Source organism: Anabrus simplex, chromosome 3, assembly GCF_040414725.1.
Source record: "Anabrus simplex isolate iqAnaSimp1 chromosome 3, ASM4041472v1, whole genome shotgun sequence".
In the NCBI taxonomy this organism is placed as follows: Eukaryota; Metazoa; Arthropoda; class Insecta; order Orthoptera; family Tettigoniidae; genus Anabrus; species Anabrus simplex.
Window position 1 is genome coordinate 452,465,050 of NC_090267.1, and position 20,607 is coordinate 452,485,656.

At 37.4% G+C, this 20,607-nt stretch overlaps 1 protein-coding gene across 1 annotated transcript in view; it reads right to left on the bottom strand.

Moving 5' to 3' along the window:
- LOC136866855 (dynein axonemal heavy chain 1-like) overlaps positions 1–20,607 on the bottom strand; it is a 197,192-nt gene that overhangs the window by 50,542 nt on the left and 126,043 nt on the right. Inside the window, exon 17 of the mRNA XM_068226866.1 lies at positions 2,352–2,514. Coding sequence (XP_068082967.1) covers positions 2,352–2,514 — 163 coding nt within the window. The remainder of the gene's footprint in view (positions 1–2,351; positions 2,515–20,607) is intronic.

Here is a 20,607-nt window from a genome sequence, read left to right on the forward strand (position 1 = left end):
AAATAGGAACACGAAAACAAGGGAAAAAATATAAGTTACAATTGCTTTGAGTAGTCTATATACAAGGGCACAATGAAAGAGAAATTACACTCATTATTACGCTCATCTTTGGTAAGCACAGGTACAAAAGGAGAACCATGCGAGTTCTTCTTCTTCTTCTTATTATTATTATTACATTTGAGATTCAAAACGGAGACTTGCACAAGAATCGTGACCCTCACAAACAACAAGTTTTGAAACGAACATTCCCAAGGCTAGTGAACGAGCACGTATAAATGACATCTGATCCCCCAAAGCTCTAACACGCTCACTTGAAAGGGGCAATATGCTAGAATGTTCAAAAGGTAAACATTAAAATTACAATCGAATAGGCAGACCACAACATTTCCACAATCACTTCCTCACTATGATTAAATCTAACTGATAAGAAATCGGGAAAGGAGGGAGGAAAGGAAGTAAAAAAAAAAAAAAGGAAGGAGCAAGAAAGAAAGATAAGTAAGCAAGAACGATGGGATGGGAAGTCCTGGAAAGATCAGGCTGCCGAGTCCCCAGCTCAAGATGACAGAAAGCTATGTTCATTACACCACCCGAGAAGTTCACAAGTTACTATTTTGTTGCAAGTCCAGCACTCCTTTGCCTCCACATTCCAAATAATAAAGTCCAAATGCAAGATATTAGTGCATCACAGCTACGTCGAGTCCTGAAGGGACTAGAGTTCAAAGTTTCAGCAGTAGCAAAGCCCATGCAGGGGAAAAAAGGGCAGTTATGAAAACATGATAGTAATAATAAGTATCTGCTCACCCAGTCAGTAGAGAAGAATGAAGTAAAGTTAAAATCCACACAATCCAGCCGTGTACACTACTACAACTCCCACTGCCTATTACAGTGTCCGAGATCACAGCTGATCGCCGAACGAAGGAAAGCGGCGAGTATATATACACGGCTGGGAGCGGAATCTAGAAATTACTGGGGCAGATGACGTCAGGGTGGATGCGTAGAGAGGGGCAACGGCCCAAGCAGTAGTAAGACAGACAAGCAAGCAGACAGTTCGTAGAGTCGTGCAGTATAACGTGCACCAAATCGAAGCGGTGAAATCACATAAGGTAAGAGAAAAGAGCTCGTAACAGTAGTAACTGTGGCTTTGATGACCCCCCGTGGGTGGGGGTAGTAGAATAACATCCACAGTATACCATAAGAGGCAACTAAAAGGGGCCCAGAAGACTCTTAAATTGGGAGCGTGGTTTGTCAACCACAGGACCTTTAGGTGAGTCCTGGTATTACTTCCATTTACTTGTACCACACTCCTTACTTTCATCTATCCTATCCAACCGCCTCTGGTCAACTCTTGTTCTTTACCGACCCTAATGGTATTAGGCTACGAAACCTATAGAGTATTTCATTTTCACGCCCTTTGTCTTCCTTTGGCCGATACCTTCATTTTTTGAAATGTTGGACTCCTTCAATTTTTTCTCTCTGATCAGTATTAATAGAGGATGGTTACCTAGTTGTGCTTCCTCTTAAAACAATAATCACCACCACCACCACCTTCAAAGAGACTAATGGTTGTTGATAATTCCCAGGTGCTGGCAGATTATTTCTTAAAATACAGTGAGCGCCTCCATTTCTGAAGGTCATCCTGAGCAAGGTTTGTCATCATTAAATCATTTAAATCATTAAATTGCCTGAACAAATCTGCTATTGTGTTAATATCAATTACCTCTTCACCTCACACATTTCTTTCGTCACTTTATTTTGCACTGAAGCCTTATTCCATAAATAATTTAAGTATCACCCGGATTGTGATTTAGTCATTACATATACCCAGTAGCGGCCCCCTCTCCCCTCCCCCCCCTTTTCACTTTGTGAAGAATTTTTCTTTTATTTTAGCCAGCGGAAACTAGGAATTATAGGAATTATTAAAACAAGCAATTTGTTCAAGCCCTGTTGTCTGATCAGATAATTATTTTCTTTAATTATTAACAACTATTAATGGAAATGGAAGATAGGAAACTTAAAAGGGTTCACCTTTTCAATACAACCGCCGCTACTACATATAGCCATCTGATTTTAACTCGAAGAATATTTTTGTGTAAGGGAAGGTCAAGAGCCCTAAAGATGAGATAGTTGCAGCTCCCATTGTTTGGTACCACTTGAATGTAACTTATGTTTTTCATTTAGTTATGATAATCACAAAATTTCAAACCTCCACATCTTTCCTTAGTCAGCAGGTAATAACTGAGACCTAACTTTCAGTTTCCTGGAACACATTTTTATGAGAAAGTATCACCTTTATCTCGCATGCCTTTGACAATAACCTAGTATATGAAGTATGACTGAAAAATGCTACTTACCATTAAAAAGCTTTAGATCATCTCTCAGAAATTTGGGCACATTCACATCTCTCAGAGCTCTAAGAACAATCTGTTTTTCATTCATGGTGGGCCGTTCACGCTTCAGATTTCCAGCCACTGCTATTACTGTTTTTACTGCTCTCATTCCAAAATCATAATGATCCTGCATGCAAAATAACTCTCTTTTGTTATTCATATATAGATGTTGGGATGAATACTAATAAGGTCATTTTTATCAGAACAGAAACTAGAGTAAAAAATAGGGATTCAAGAGTAGAAAATGTAAGGAGCCTTTTAAGTCACCTCCTAAGCAATAAGTTTGATATCCTGCGCACATCCTGAATTTCAATATTCTAGTTATATTACTGATATTAATGGTTTTTCATATCACAAAGTACTGTATACCCTTGTAACTACTAGTACAACACAGCAAGATGAGCTGAGCTTGAGGTCATCACAAACCAAGACATAAATTATATGTTAAAAATCATAACATTTGTGAAAAAGCATGACAAATCATTTGACAGAGGAAAATAAATAGGTGCATATGAATGTGTTTGAATAACCTGATTTAACTAAAATAATACCTAATTATAGTGTAGAAACATTGTAACTGATATTGTTTTTAATCCTCAGAATCTGAATCTGCAATATCATCTTCCATGTCATTGAACTCACAGCACCGAATGTATCCATCAGGATTATGAGTAGAGTGACCAGATATCCTGCTTTTCACAGGATACTCCTCTTTGATTTTCTTTCTTTTTCTTTTTTTTTTTACTCTCTATCCTGTAGTCCACATAAAGTACAGAATTTCTCAGAAGTATCCTGATTTTATTAAGGAAGGGTATCCAACATAAAACTGAGCTAGAAAACATGGATACGTGGATGAATATATTCTGGAAAAAGATTAGAGCTTATGATGCAACCGACCCAAGGAGGGGCTACCACATATTGAGCGCATGCAGCTGAAGAGGCTAGCTCAACATAAGAACACCAATCAGAGACATACCTTGAACATGAAAGTTGGCATCGAATGTTGGAAGCACTTATGATATGCTGTTGGAAGCATGACAAGTCAAAATTGGGAAGTGGTGGACTTAACGGGAGAAAGCCAGCTCCAGACTCGTGTGTGTCCAAGAGACAAAATGGAAAGGGGAAAAGTCCAAATAAAATGGCAGAATTTATAAGCTCCTCTACTATGGTATCAACACAAAAAAGGGGAATGGTCATCCCTGGACAAAACTGTGAGATTGACCCTGACGAGGAATGACTTATTATTGGCGGTGACCTTAATGGCCCTGCCGAGAATGTTAATAAATGAATGGAAAGAGTCCTATGATGACATGCTGTGGGGCACAGAAATGTAGCTGATGAGGATATTTTGGACTTTTCTATGGCTTTTGATATGGCAGTAATCAACACTTTCTTTAGAAAAACGTTTTATTTTTGTCAAGGCACCTGAGCTAAAGCTCATTGTGGTGCAATGGCTACAGAGTATTTACAAAATAAATTAATACACTCCAGTAATACGTAGTTTGTAACATCAAATCAGTTCAACAATAATTTTTGGTTACATGAATAGATCAAAGTACCGGTACTGCATATTAAGTTACACATTGCAATTTAAGAATCTCATAATTGTTCCATATTGATTTTACAGTAAAGAAAATATGTAATTTTAGTAGTCCATAAATCAATAATTGTGTTTTTTATCAACAATTTGTGTATTGACCACGGTGAACTACTAAAATTTCATATTTTCTTTACATATTACACATATGTCAATATAATAAAATGTTAATGTATCATAGAAATATTGTTGTTGTTATAACCTATGGCTTTGTTGGGAAGTAACTGCAATACAAAATTGATATCTCTAAACAACAGTAACATACAAATAACATTATTAATGTTACCATTGATGCTTTCACGGCCCATACTTATAGACATGATACAGGCTTTTTGGGCTTATGCCGTGTCAAGAAAATCATCCAGCATAAAAATAAGGCATTCTCATGACACTCATCAAGAGGGTGATACCAATTTGTAAGCCTTCAAATACCCAGGAGGATACAGACATACTCGAAGTCACTTTCAAGGGTAATGGTTACAGAGATCTGCAGATTCATACAGCCCTACATCTCAGAGATACGACCAAGCAAAGCTCACAAAATGAAGACGTGAAAGAAACTGCCTATCTACCTTACATTTATAACACCATAGATCGAATTGCCATGGTCCTCTGCAAACACAACATAAAAACTGTGTTTGGCACCATCATTAAAACTGCTCACAGTCTAGGTAAAACCAAGGACAAATTGTCCCCACTTTTACATCCTGGGGTACACAAAATACCCTGTACTTGTGGCAAGGTGTACATTGGCCGAACATGCTGGTCCATTGGTACTCGTATCAAGGAACATGAACAAAATATTTGTCTCAACCAGCCAGACAAATCAGCAATAGCTGATGTCATGTTCCAAGATGATCGAGCTCTTAGCCACACTAAACGCTACAGGTCCAGGATTATATGGGAAGCTGTGGAAATACGTAGAAATCCCAACAATTTCAACAGGGACACTGGCTATCAATTAAGTAATACATGGTTGCCAGCCATTAAGGTTTTATGTAGGTAGTACCCTTCCCAATCCCTTCACTATTGTTATCTCATTTCGGTGTTTTCCAAATTGGTACGTTCCTCATCACCAGATGTCCAGGCTTGTGTCAGTGTCATACTTTCATAATGTGTGTACAACTGTTATGTGACCCCCTCTCAGACTGATTCTGATGGTGCCGTCAACTTCTACTTCGAATGCTCTTGACATGGCATAAGCCCAGAAAGCCTATATCATGTCAACATTAATAATGTAAAGATGTATTAGGAAACAGAGTTTTGTTTCACCTTGTTCCTTGCTGTCCAGTATATGGCTGGTAAATTTCCTTGTTTTTGTTGGGTTGGGCTGAGTCCTGTGCTCTGAAGTAGGTGTTTCAGGTCCATCAGTGATCCAGTAATTTTGTAGATGGTACACTTTTCCGTCAGGTATATTTTGATTCTAGCTAGATATGCAGCTAAGCAGTCATGTCCTGTTTCCAATCTGAAGATCGCCACTGCTTCTTTCCTCAGCTTGCTTTTATTTTTGGTCCATAGGTCATTTATTTTCTTCCATTTCCACTTTGTGGTAAGTTGGATAGTTTCTTTCTTCGATTTTTCAAGGTTTTTATTTGTTATTATCTTCTTGAATGAGTTGGCTGCCAGAGGTTTGGTTCTCATGTAGGTACTAGTGCTTTCATTTTTGGTAGTTTATATGCCAGTTCATTGCCTTCTATTTCTACATGTGCAGGGATCCATTGTAAAGGGATGTTTCTCTTTAAAGTTTTCAATTTTGTTAGTAGATGTTTAATGTCATGAATTCTTGATGTGGGGTTCGGTATTTGAGGATACTGCTTGTATGACAGGTAGCGAATCTGTGAGTAGGACTATTTTTTCAAACGAACTGACTCTATAAATAAGATTTTGTAGGGCAAGATAGATGGCTTCTATTTCTCCATCGAAGTTGTTATGATATCAGCCACTGGAGCATATTGTGAGAATAATTGGCAAAAAACTCCAGCACCTGCTCCTCTGTCATCTACAGTATTTGAGAGACATCTGTGAAGATTTTTAACCACTGATCTTCAGGATATTCTTCGTTTAGCATACTAAGTGCTGAGCTTCTCAGCATTACTGGGATACCATCTCTCTTTTTTTATATATACATTTTTTTTTATAGATTATCTGGGAGCGTTAGGTTGGTTTGTACTGAGGTGTAGTCCAGTGGCTTCTGGGTTCAGGGGTGATTTCAATTCGGATGGTATACTTAGTGCTTTTAAAATATTTCTACTAGCAGTTATAGGTGTTTTTTGGGTTTTTAATCATTCATTGTGTCTTATTCTGGGCATCCAGTTTGCTTTTTTTGATGCTTCCATTTTAGCTAATTTTTTTGCAGCTTGTTTTTGTATTTCTCTTTGTATTGGTGGGTTATTTGTATATAGTTGTAGTGCTGTGGTTGATGTTATTTTTACTGCTCCTGATATTAATCTTAAGGCAATTGATTGTATTCCTTCCAGTTGTTTTAGACGTTTTATTTTCTGTGACTATTACCTCATTTCCATATTTAACTACAGGTTTCACGTATGTGTTATAGGTGATGTTGAGTGTGTTTTCTGTACATCCCCATTTAGTGCCTGCTAGTCTCTTCATCATAGAAATATAATCATACGTATATTATCAGTATATTATATGAATAAATGATTGTGCTGAAAGAGATAGATGTGTAGAAAACAGCAGAAAGATGAACCTCAATTCAACTCTAATGATTTGAGGTATTTCAAATATGACCCAGTAACATCCTGCGATGTTGAGTGGTCTTTTTCCTGTTACAAGTCAATGCTGCGTGAAAATAGAAGATCATTCCTATTTGAAAACTTTAAAATATGTGTAATTTGCTGTTGTAATTCTTCCTGATCGCCCATCAAAATGTGACATTTATTTTATTCTATGCAGAGTTGAGAGTTACCTCTGGAATGAGTTAGTAAATAAATTCAAAATATAATAATAATACTAATAATTTCATGTGGCTATTTCTAACCGGGTGCAGCCCTTGTAAGGCAGACCCTCCGATGGGGATGGGCGGCATCTGCCATGTGTAGGTAACTGCATGTTATTGTGGTGGAGGATGGTGTTATGTGTGGTGTGTGAGTTGCAGGGATGTTGGAGACAGCACAAACACCCAGCCCCGAGCCATTGGAATTAACCCATGAAGGTTAAAATCCCAGACCCGGCCGGGAATCGAACCCGGGACCCCCTGAACTGAAGGCCAGTACGCTGACCATTCAGCCAACGAGTCAGACAAAATATAATAATAAAGTTAATGTTATGGTGTAGGGATGTGGTGACCTCATTATTATTATTATTATTATTATTATTATTATTATTATTATTATTATTATTATTATTATTATTGGCTCACACAAGAAGAGCTAGGAAGGAAAAGGGCAAAGGCTTTGGCTCTTAATCGCAGAATGCAACGATGGCAAACAAGATGGGAAGATGATTCTACAGGGAAATGGACGAAAAGACTGATACCTTCTCTGGGCATATGGGTTGCCCGAAATCATGGTGAAGTGAACTACTATCTCACACAGTTCTTGACAGGTCATGGATACTTCCAAAAATTTCTTCTATGGGTTGGGCTAGCAACTAGTCCGGTGTGCATATACTGCGGTGATATCGATGACGTATCACATACTTTCTTTGTGTGTATTCATTGGCTGCCACAAAGAAGATGCTTAGAAGTTATGCACGGAGAACTGACGCCAGAAGAGATCGTGTCAGTATTGCTACGAAGTCGGAATCTTGGGACCAGGTGGCAGCCTACGTAGAAAATATTCTGCGTCAGAAGAAGAAGGACCTGGACGATTACGACAGACAGTAAAGCAGAAGAAGGAAGATGAAGCACAAGATGCATTAAGCACGACATCCGCCCTGAAGTAATGCGAGATCGGTTTCCGGGGCGGAGATAAACGTCATGGGAAAAGGGAGTGTGGTTTTTAGTGGGTAAGAATCTCCACACACTTGTTGAGTGTGGACCCTCACAAGCATCTTATGAAAGATTTTCCACACTCCCTCGCAAAAAAAAGTAAATAAATAAATAAATAAATAAATAAAAAATTATTATTATTATTATTATTATTATTATTATTATTATTGTTATTATTATTATTATTATTATTATTATTATTATTATTATTATTATTATTATTATTATTATTATTATTATTATTATTATTATTATGTAATGAAACCACTGCAATCAGCTACCCGAGTATTGGCGGGAAAACCATAACGTTTGCGGGGTATGGAGGAAATGCCTGTAAGGACACGGAGTCTTGAACTACTTTTCTTTACTATGTAAGGTTTTTTTGTTTTGTTGAAGTTGGTAACATATGTACATAGCAACAAGCGTATTAATCTTGTTTAATGATGAGTTGTTAATAGTGTCAGTGTAAACATTTAAAGTAATAAAAGGTCTAGGTGGACGTGAATATTATATTGGACCACATCCAGACAATAATATTAACAAGAGTGGTACATATTGGTGACCCCGACGTGATCTAGAGAAGATATGGCGAATAACGAAAGCGCGCCCGAAGATCGACCAGAAGCAAATAAGGTTAGCGTAAAAATTCCACCTTTTTGGACAGAGAGACCGGAAATTTGGTTTTATCAAGTGGAGGCTCAGTTTAGTATTTGTAAAATTAAGGCAGAAGAAACTAAATTTAACCATTTAGTGTCTCAACTAGATCCTAAATATATAGAAAATATATGGGACATTATTAAGGGTAGTGATGTGAACAGATACTCGTTGGCTAAGGAACGACTATTAAATATATTTAAGGAAAGTGAGGATAAACGCATTAAGAGACTAGTTACTGGAATTGAGTTAGGGGACCAGAAGCCTAGTCAGTTATTGCGCAAAATGCAAGCTTTAGCCGGAGTAGATGTGTCAGATAAGGTCTTAAAAACTCTGTGGTTAGAGAAACTCCCTGATTCCATTAAGAACATTTTGATTGTTAGTGATGAAGGACTTGATAAAGTGGCTATCATGGCCGATAAAATAATGGAAATGAATCCCCGTCATGAATCATATTCAGTTAAACATGGTGACCGGGAACAACATCCTGCCTTCCCTGTTACGATGGACGACATCATGGCTCGAATTTCGGGACTGGAGGAACAAATATCTTCATTATCCATCGGTCATCAGAGTAGATCTCAGCATAGGGGTGAACATCGCCGTCGTAGCAATAGCCGTAGTAAATCCAGGAAGAGGTTTAACCCCGGAGGCAAATATTGCTACTACCATTTTCGATTTGGACGCCACTGTAAACCAGAAAAATGTACTCCTCCATGTAGTTGGTCAGGTCAGGGAAACGGGAAATCGCAGCTGAATTAGCGGCGAATTCCGCTGCTCAAGTCAATAGTCGCAAAACTCGCCTATTTGTCACAGACAAAAAATCGGGATTGCAATTTTTAGTGGACAGTGGGGCTGATGTCTCACTGGTACCAGCTACACCGAAATCTAAAATTGATTTAACTTATAAATTATATGCTGCTAACGGGACCGAAATTCCTACATTCGGAATTGAAATACGTACTATTGATTTAGGACTTCGACGCAATTTCCAGTGGCCATTTATTGTAGCAAAGGTCAATAAGGCCATATTGGGAGCTGATTTTCTGAGTAAATTCCAGTTATTAGTGGACGTGCGTAACAAGAGATTGATAGATGGTGTAACCAAGCTCTGCACTGAGGGTGAAGTTATGCCAATCTCAGAAGAAAATGCTGTCAGTTCTATGAGTCAAAACATTAAATTTTCAGACCTATTGTTGCAGTACCCAGATATAGCTAAGCCGAATTTAATTCCTGGTGAAATTAAGCATGATATCAAACATCATATTACCACTGAAGGTCCACCCGTGTTTTCTAGGGCTAGACAGCTAGATCCAAAACGTATGGAAGAGGCAAAACAAGAATTCAAATTCATGATAGACAATGGAATTATTAGGCCATCTAAATCCTCATGGGCTAGTCCTCTTCACATGGTTCCCAAAAAGGACGGCACAGTACGCCCATGTGGTGATTATAGGCGATTAAATGAAAGAACAGTTCCAGACCGTTACCCTGTTCCCAGGATAGAAGATTTCCACTGTATCCTGCAAGGCAAGAAAATATTTTCCAAAATTGATCTATTCAAAGCATACTTTCAGATACCTATAGCGGAAGAAGATAAGCCTAAGACTGCTATCATCACACCGTTTGGACTATATGAATTTAACGTTATGAGTTTTGGCCTTCGAAATGCACCTTCAACATTTCAGCGATTTATAAATGAAGTTCTGTATGGACTGGATTTCGTGTTCCCGTACTTGGATGATATTTTAATTGCATCAGCCAGTATAGAAGAGCATAAGTCACATCTACAACTAGTCCTGGAACGACTTTCTAGGTATGGACTTCGTATCAATATCTCAAAGTCAGTATTTGGAGTAAATGAATTAGGCTTCCTTGGATATTGGATAACGCCAGAGGGCTCTCGTCCCCTACCTCAGAAAGTGCAAGCAATTCTGGATTACAAGTTACCTGACAAAATCCATGAGCTCCGTACGTTTCTTGGTGTCGTCAACTACTACAGACGTTACCTGAAAGACGCTGCACAAACTCAAGCCGTTCTGCACGACTACCTTAAGGGAGCAAGAAAGAAGGACAATAGGCCTATTCAGTGGACTGAGGAAGCGAAGAAAATGTTTGAAAAGTGTAAATATGATATCGCAAATGCAGCATTATTAGCTTTTCCTAACCCTGACCTGCCGCTAGCACTGTTCACTGATGCATCAGATTTTGCGGTTGGTTCTGTACTCCAGCAATTGGAAAATGGAAGTTGGAGACCGATTTCATTCTTTTCACAGAAGCTGGGTCAGTCACAGAAGGTTTATAGTACCTACGACCGAGAATTGTTGGGAATTTATCTTTCTGTAAAGAAGTTCAAACATCTACTGGAGGGTAGAAACTTTATTATCTTCACTGACCACAAGCCGCTCACGTTTGCTTTCAAGCAAAGAAACGAAAAGGCATCTCCTAGGCAGATGAGACAACTGCAGTACATATCGCAGTTTTCAACCGATATTCGTCATGTCAGTGGTCAAGACAACATTGTTGCTGATGCATTATCTAGAGTTGATGAAGTATCAATAGTGGACTATGACAACATTGCTAAAAGCCAGCTTCAAGATGAAGAATTGCAGCAACTTCGGAACGACAATAAATCCCTACATTTTAAGCAATATCAGCTTCCATCAGGAGCAAAGCTTTGGTGCGACACTTCCACTGCAAATATCAGACCTTACATTCCGAAGCCATTTCGTCGCCAAATATTTCTGCATTTACATGGTTTCGCTCATCCTGGAATAAAGACTACAGTGAAGATGCTAACTACTCGATTTATTTGGCCTAGCATAAGAAGTGATGCACGACAATGGGCTAGATCCTGTATCAGCTGCCAGAAAACAAAGACCACTCGACATACTAAATCGCAACTTGAAGAATATGAGGAGCCTGATGATCGCTTCTGTGTTGTACACATTGACCTCATCGGACCGCTGCCACCCTCCAATGGCATGACCTACTGTTTAACCTGTATTGACCGCTTCACTTCCTGGATGGAAGTTATCCCCCTTGAAGATGCAACAGCGGAAAAAGTGTCAAAAGCTTTCTACCATCACTGGATTGCAAGATTCGGCGTTCCGTTACGTGTAATCACTGATCGAGGAGCACAGTTCAGATCTCAATTGTTTCAAAACTTGGCTATAATTTGTGGGATAAAACTTCAGCATACTACACCATATCATCCCCAGTGTAATGGCAAAGTTGAGAGACTGCATAGGACTCTGAAGTCAGCTATCAAGGCCCATAACACCACTAAATGGACAGAAATCTTACCTACTGTCTTACTAGGATTGCGGACTGCGCTTCGAGAAACGTCAAGCCACTCAATTGCACAGATGGTATATGGGAAAACTATCAAACTTCCAGGTGAATTTTTTGAGGAACCAACAGCCAAAATTGATCCTGATACGTTTGCATCTGATTTACAAGAGCAAATGCTAAAGCTAAAACCCAGTACACATACATGCACCACGTCAAGATCAGTGTTTGTTCCAAAAGATCTACAGACCTGTACTCATGTATTTCTAAGATGTGACAGGGTCAGAAAACCCTTAGAACCCACTTATGAGGGCCCTTTCCCTGTTATAACACGGCACGACAAATATTTCACCATTAAGATCAAGGGAAAACTTGCTAATCTATCAGTGGACAGACTGAAACCAGCTTACCTGTTGCAGGAACAAGATGGTTCATCTGAGAGCAACCCTATACATCTTCCAAAGGACACCCAACCTCAACACACTGTTGATAAGTCAGCATCAACCACCAGAGTGTCAAAGTCAGGCAGAACAATAAAATTTCCTGCTCGCTTCTTAGAGCAAGTTGTTCATTTTAAGAATTAGTGACTAGTATCATCAAGAATTTTTTTTTTTTTTTTAAACATTGTGTTATGTGTATTTATTTTTGTGTTTCTTACAGACACACTCCTCACTATCATGAACTATAATTTGTTCGTAACACAGTTACTGGAGGGGGAGTAGTGTAAGGACACGGAGTCTTGAACTACTTTTCTTTACTATGTAAGGTTTTTTTGTTTTGTTGAAGTTGGTAACATATGTACATAGCAACAAGCGTATTAATCTTGTTTAATGATGAGTTGTTAATAGTGTCAGTGTAAACATTTAAAGTAATAAAAGGTCTAGGTGGACGTGAATATTATATTGGACCACATCCAGACAATAATATTAACAAGAGTGGTACATGCCTACTCCCAGTCCTGAACAACTAGGATGAATTTGTGGGTTCATTTATCACAAATTCATACTTCATTAATCACCTTTCCATATCACATCTGGAATTGTAAAGCCTGACCTCGCTCAGAAATGTTTCGATCGAAAGATCAGACAATCAATGATGATGAGTCTTCTAATGAATAAATCTACCGGTGTGGACAAACAACAACAAGGATCTGCACAAAGACACCACTCGGAATCGGTGGGGTGTCAAGTAGAAGACCTAGGTGAGTCAGAGCGCCTGGAACCCCAATAGACAATCGACAGACAGCTGACAGACAGTGGACAAACCCAACAATGTAAAAAGAGACTTAAGTTCAACAAATCAGGAAAATTTTCATATTTGGCAATATTAAACATTAATTCAATAAGTAAGGTGGGCAAGTTGAAACATTTAACTGATGCGATGAACCAACATAGGATTTTAATAATGGCTTTACAAGAACTTAGGAACACAGACCAGGACCCAATTGAATCAGGAGGTTATCGTCTCTACGAAGGACCTCCAGGACAAAGAGTAATGAAGAATGTCCCCCAATATGGTGTAGGTTTTCTTGTTCATAGTAGCATAATAGACTCAATTAAAGAGTTTTCTTCAAACTCTTCGAGGATGGCACTTCTAACAGTTAAAGTAGGGAATAAAACTTATAACTTACTTTAATAAATGTCCATGCACCAACAAATGACAAAAACAATAAAGATAGAGAAGGAGTTGAAAACTTTTGGGAAGAACTTGATTACATATTATCAAAGATCCCTGATGAGCATTTAAAAATCTTACTTGCAGATTTCAGTGCTAAAATAGGCAGAGAAAAGAAGTATCACACAGTTGTAGAAAAATGGCCAGCTCATAAATTAACAAACAAAAATGGCCAAAGATTAATTGAACTTTGTGCAGATCATGGACTCATTTTGGAAACCACCAGATTCATGAGGTGACCACATAAACTTATGACATGGAAATGCCCCAACATAAAATTGGGAGAGTTTCAGATTGATCATGTTGCTATGGATAAAGATTATCATAAAGAAATTTATAATGTCAGAGTCCTCCATGGGGTAGACATTGACTCGGATCATTATATCTCAAAAATAAAAATCAAGTTAACACCAAAAAGGAAACACAAACATAATCATCTCAAAGAAAGGAGAAATTATGATCTCAGTTACTTAATAAATAATAAAATATATTTAGAGAGATCCAAAATGCCTTTAAATGACAAATTAGAGACGATGATCAACAAACTTAAAACCATAGCTGAAGAAATCGCTCCAATTGAAAGGAGAAAGAAACATGCGTGGTGGAATGGGGAATGTGACAAAGCAATTCAAGCAAGGCATGGTTAAATGATCAACAGAGGAAAACAGAAAAATCTCGAGAAGAACTAATTAATGCCAGAAGACAAACAGCTAGAGAAATTAGGACAATTAAAAGAAATTATCGAAAGGAAATGCGTAGCACTATAGAGGAAACATTCAATCAGCATAAAACAAGAGACTATTACAAAACATTCAAGCAATATCAATCTAAGTTTACCCCTCCCACACTTATGTTAAGAAATAAAAATGGAAAAATGGCACACAATAATCAAGATAATGCTAACATCCTTGCAGAATACTTTAAAGAGTTACTTAATTGTGAGGATCCTGTGGAACATTTAGAATTTGACCCTAACCCAAAAAAATAAAACACCATTACAAAAGATTATACCACCAGTTTACAATGAAGTGAAAACAGCAATTAATGCACTTAAAAGCTACAAAGCAGCAGGAGAGAATCAAATAGTAGCAGAAATATGGAAGAATGTTAATGATCAGACTATTCAAAACCTACATAAATACATCATTGATATTTGGAACACGGAGAAGCTTCCCGAGGAATGGAACACAGCGATAATCCATCCACTGCATAAGAAAGGTGATCGCTCCAATCCAAATAATTATCGGGGGATATCCTTGCTTGACATTACATACAAGATTTTATCCAAGATTATATACACAAGAATCCAAGAACAACTCGACGAAGAACTTGGAGAATATCAGGGAGGATTTCGACCAGGTAGAAGCTGTCCAGATCAAATCATTAGTTTAAAATGGATAATGAAGCACCAAAGAGTTCGAAGTAAGGGTCTAGTCATCACGCTTGTAGATTAAAAAAAAGCATATGACAGTATTCATCGTGAATCATTATTAAAAAGCCTTAAAGAATTTGGCTTACACCAAAAACTTATTAACCTCATTAGTATGACTTTTAAAAATACAAAGGCAAAAGTTAAATTTAGAGGTGAATTATCAGAATCATGCACTATAAGAACTGGACTTCGACAAGGAGATGGACTTTCACCATTGTTATTTAATTGTGCATTAGAAAAGGTTATGTGTGAATGGAACAAGAAAAGCCAACAAACTATCAAGATCGGTAGAAATATTAAACTCAACTGCCTTGCTTTTGCGGACGATTTAGCATTATTTGCAAATGCAATAGAAGAGACTAAATTTCAAATTGAACAACTAGAAATTATAGCCCAAAAAAAAAAAATGGGATTACAAATTTCATTTGAAAAAACAAAAATGATGCCAACTTTTAAAGTTGATTTACCAGTTATTCAACTGAACAGTAATAAAGAGATTAAAATTGTTCAGAAATTCAAATATCTTGGGGAAATAATAACATAGAACACAAATGAAAAAGAAGCAATAGAACACAGAACAACTAAATTTAAACAAGCACGAAGACTTACCTGGTCAACCTATTAAAAAAAATCTCTTTCGATAAACGCTAAGCTGAAACACTATAATTCCATAGTTAAACCAGAGGCAACGTATGCTAGTGAAACTTTATTCAAATTAAATGTAAAATCTACAAGAGACAAATTACAGAAAACTGATAGAAGAATTCTTAGAACAATTATTATTAAAAAACATCAAGTTGATGGACAGTGGAGATTATTGCCTGACAACATTGTCTATCGTGAATGTGAATCAATAATATCTACAATGCGTAAAAGAAGAATTTCCTTTTTCTGTCGCATATCAAGATTACCAGACACCAAGATATTGAAACAACTATTTGATTACTTTTTGAAAAATAAAATCAATAACAATTGGTTCAAAGAAGTTCAGGATGATTTGGAAGAATTGGGTATAACTCAGCAACAAATCAAAGACAGAGAAGAGAAGAGGATTTTGAAGAACAAAAGCATAAGTCTCAAACTAAAAACAGTTGAACGGAAACAATGTACTATATTGGACACACAAAGGGTTTCCAGGTCGGAGAGGATGAGAAAGTTCTGGGAGAAGAAGAAGAAGAAATTAAAATCAAATGTATTGATTTAAGTGCTCCAATGTGGGCGTAAAATATGTAAATAATAAATTAATGTTATTACTTATTTATTATTATTGAATGTTCTATATTTTAAAAGTATATTTTTAATATAATGTTTATTTAAATGGCAGCAAAATTTTGAAGATTTCGAAAATGTGACCAAAAAATTTTTAAGTCATATTTATTGTCATATTTTAATACATTTTTGGGTCACAAATGCTTGCATATTTCTAACAATTTTAGGTCATAAACATCCGGGCCCTAATTATTATTATAGCTGGTGGAACATTACCATGAAGGACAGAAAGAGTTGCACTGTGTCTTCATTAACTTGGAGAAAGCATATGGCAGGGTTCCACAACAGGAGATATGGAACTGTTTGTGAGAAAAAGGGGTGCCAGAGAAGTACAACAGGGTAGAGTATAAAATACGTACTCTAACAGCAGTACATATATAAGGTGTGGTATTAGAGAAACGAAAGGTTTCAGAGTTGAAGTCGGACATCATCAGAGTTCAGTACTTAGTCCACTACCTTTTACCATCGTTATTGAATCCATGCCTGAAGGGATTCGATCAAAAGCTCCCTAGACCATGATGTATGTGGACAACATTGTATTGTGTGCTGAATCAACTGGAGAACCGGATATATTTCATTGAAAAAATAGAGCTCTGTACTGGAGAGGAGAGGTATAAGACAGAGTAGGACAAAAACTGAATACATACCATGTGAAGGAACTGGACTGGTACACCTCCAAGGCAAACCTGTGCTATTGACAGAAACCGTTAGATATCTGGGTTGAGTGGATCAGAATGATGGTGAAACAGGAGTTGAGTTCAGCTGAAGAGTCCAGTCTGGCTTTTATAATCGGAGAACAGTTACGGAAGTCCTCTGTGATACGAGAATACCGCAAGACCTAAAAGGGTTTTATTTATATGAGTGCTGGTATGATTTGTCTTGCTTTGACGTATGGTTTGGAAACAGTGCCAATGACAAGAGCCTTTGAAAGGAAGCTGGAGGTAGCAGAAATGAAAATGCTGTGATGAGCATGCGGCATGTCAAGGAATGATAGAATCATAAATGAAACTATACAGGATTGGTTAAATGTGACTAGCTTTAAAGACAAGATCCAGGAGTCAAGACTAAGGTGGTTTGGCTACATCATGAGAAGAAGAAGTAATTATGTGGGATAAAACTTCTTCTGCAAGGTACGAAATAGACAAGTCAATACTGTAACCATTGTTGTGTCTTTAGGTATCTGCCGAACTACAGGTTAAATTTTGTGGCAAAATGGAAGATGGTGTTGTTATTGAGAAGAAATCTGTAGGATCCCATAAGTATAGATGAAGTAGATTGAATAAGCGCATGGTACAGCATGAATCCAGGTAATTTTGTAGTGCATTCTTTTGACATTAAAATAACACGGGGTGGTTGGAAACAACATGAACTGGGTGTATGAGCATTAAAGGGTTGGTCATACTGATAAATAATTTGAAAATAATTATTTGATATCTCAGGTCATTGTCATTTGATTAGTTGATGAAGTTAGTCAATCAGATTGTTTTGGGGGGAAATTCAAACAGGCTTTGCAAAATGGTCTTGCTAAATCTACATGTGGCTTGTCAATACAAGGATGGACTATTTAAGTGCTGCAGTATCCCATTCTATGACCTTGCACATGCAAGGAGAAAATTCTATGCACATCCGAACAAAGTTACACAAGATGGAATTCTTTCATGCTTAATGGATGTATCAACACACAAGAGATGTAATCCACAACAAGGTGATGACAGCAAAAAAGGATTTTTTTTTTTTTGCTAGTGGCTTTACGTCACACTGACACAGATATGTCTTATGGCGACGATGGGATAGGAAAGGCCTAGGAGGTGGAAGGAAGCGGCCGTGGCCTTAATTAAGGTACAGCCCCAGCATTTGCCTGGTGTGAAAATAGGAAACCATGGAAAACCATCTTCAGGGCTGCTGACAGTGGGATTTGAACCAGCTATCTCCCGGGTGCAAGCTTACAGCCGCGCACCTCGCCAACTCGCCCGGTAAAAGAAAAGGAAATCTTCTATTAAGTATCAGGTAGAAAAACAATATATTTTATTATTGCTGTTATTAATGTCTGCTAATTTAGAAATTGAAGTGCTGAATTAATCCTTGCACCATAGTATTTTGATGAATAATTAATTCGATTGTGTTTTTATCTCTTTTAGTTGAGAACAAATGGTAAGTTCCTGTCTGCGCAAAATTTTTCTGCACTACGTATGTTGTCTCAATAGCATATACTTAACAATATTGCAGCAAGAATAAAAGGAGTTCCCCTTGCTGAAAGAAGAAGCGGTGATTGTAAAACAAAGCTGTTTAAAGGAAAGAAGTAGTCAATTGTGAGGTTCCCATCACTGTTAAAAGCTAGAGAAACTAAGAGATTCTATCTTCCCTCAGAGCTCAATATCAGTAAGCTGTTCAAGGTGTACAATACATGAGCCCCAGATCACCTTACTGTAAAGAAGTGTTTTTTCAGAACAAATTTTCAAATTAATTCAATTTTGATTTGGTAGTCCAGCAACCAGGCATGGAGGGTCTGTGTTTGCCGTGTTAGCCTGGCTAACACCATCTAAAACAAAAGATCAATGAATATGACTATATGGCAAATAAATTGTTTATTTAATACCGTATACTACCTTATAACAACCATAAAACCTGTCCATCACTTTCTTGTAAAATTTCTTCACATGTTGAAAATACACTAAAAACATGAGGAGCTTGAATTCAGTTGCGGAACACTTGCGCATTCGTTGTACTCGGAAACAATGCACAGAGCTGACCATGCTGGCAACTAGGCTTGTGTGTTCACCTCAATGAGAGCCTAACTTAACAGTAATCAGTGGTGATCGTTAGGAGCGTGTCTTGTGCTTGCTGTGGCTTTCTTGTTGTTAAAGGGAGATTCAGTTATGATAGAGGACAAATGTGGCTGTGTTACTGAGGACTTATTAACACATTCATTCTCTAGCCAAACTCTTGCAGCTTAGATACAAATCATAGACAATGGGAGACCCACCCTTAGTATACCAGATATGTTAACAGAAAGAAGAGGCAAAATGCACTGTTTTAATGTTTCCTGGTACACAAATGATACATGACTATGTGTCTGTAAGAAGTTGTGTTGCCTTTTATTTTTAACAGAGATGAATGTTTGGACCACAAAGGGAGTTTGTGATGTTAACACTTATTATGTACTAAAGAAACGACATGAACAGTCTGTAGACTTTTTAAATTCCGAAATAGCTTTACTGAAGTTTGGTAGCACTAGAACAGAGGAATCCCTAAGCCTTATCTTCAAAATTAATTAGGACGAACCTAATGAAAAAATGGGTATATCATTATTTGTCTAGTAGATGCTGTTTGTTTCGTGGCAGAGCAACAGGTGCCATTTAGGATCCATACTTGAAAACCACAACTCAATGGAGGAAATTTAGTTGAATTGCTCCATTATAGAGACATTTATGATGAAAAATTACGGAACCACTTGGAACCTCTCTTGCTTTCCTTGGTTCTTCCCATGATAGCCAGAACAAGTTAATCGATTTAGTCTCAGGTGCTTTCTTTTTTATAAAAAAAGAGATCAAAGAAGCATCATTTGTAGCTGTGATAGAAGATGAGGCCACAGACTTAACACAAACATCTCAGCTTTCTTCTGTGCTTTATTACGTTACAAATGATGATATTTAGGAGATTTATTAGGTTCGTTGATGTAAGTACCGATCGCTCTGCTGTTTCTCTGGCTGGGCATGATTTCAGTTTAATCAATGAATTCAGTTTAGTAACAAATCAGTCGCTCAGAAGTATGATGGGTGTTCTGTTATGGCTGGAGTACATAATGGTCTACAACAGATTATTCTTGCCAAATATCAGTCAGCCTTAGCACAAAAGCTAAACCTAGTACTAAAACAATCTATTAAAGGCATTAAGGAATACAAAGTATTCTTTGAAGCTCTATCAGGGTCCACAAAGTTTTTCTTGAGATAAAGAGATTTCAGGCGTTTACTACTAAACATCTGCCATCAATTGCCCCAACCCGCTAGATACATACAGATCATTTGGGTGAAGTAATATCAGAAATAAAAAAAGGATCGGTAGACATTCTTCAAGTCAGTCATAAGCAACACCGAAGAATGGGACGGTGAAACAAGAACCTGTTCGAGAGGTTTCTTTGCCACTCTACAAGATTTTGAATGTACTGTATTTTTCTTTTAAATTTATTCTCATCTGTATTATCACAAGCAAAAATCTTGTTCAACATTTTACAAACCAAAATTCATGATATAAGATATTCTGCTGCCAAGATCGATGAATTCAAAAGATTTCTGAATGACAAACATGTGATAAATTTTGTTTTGGTAGCAGTGCACAAATGAAAATTAATCAGCTT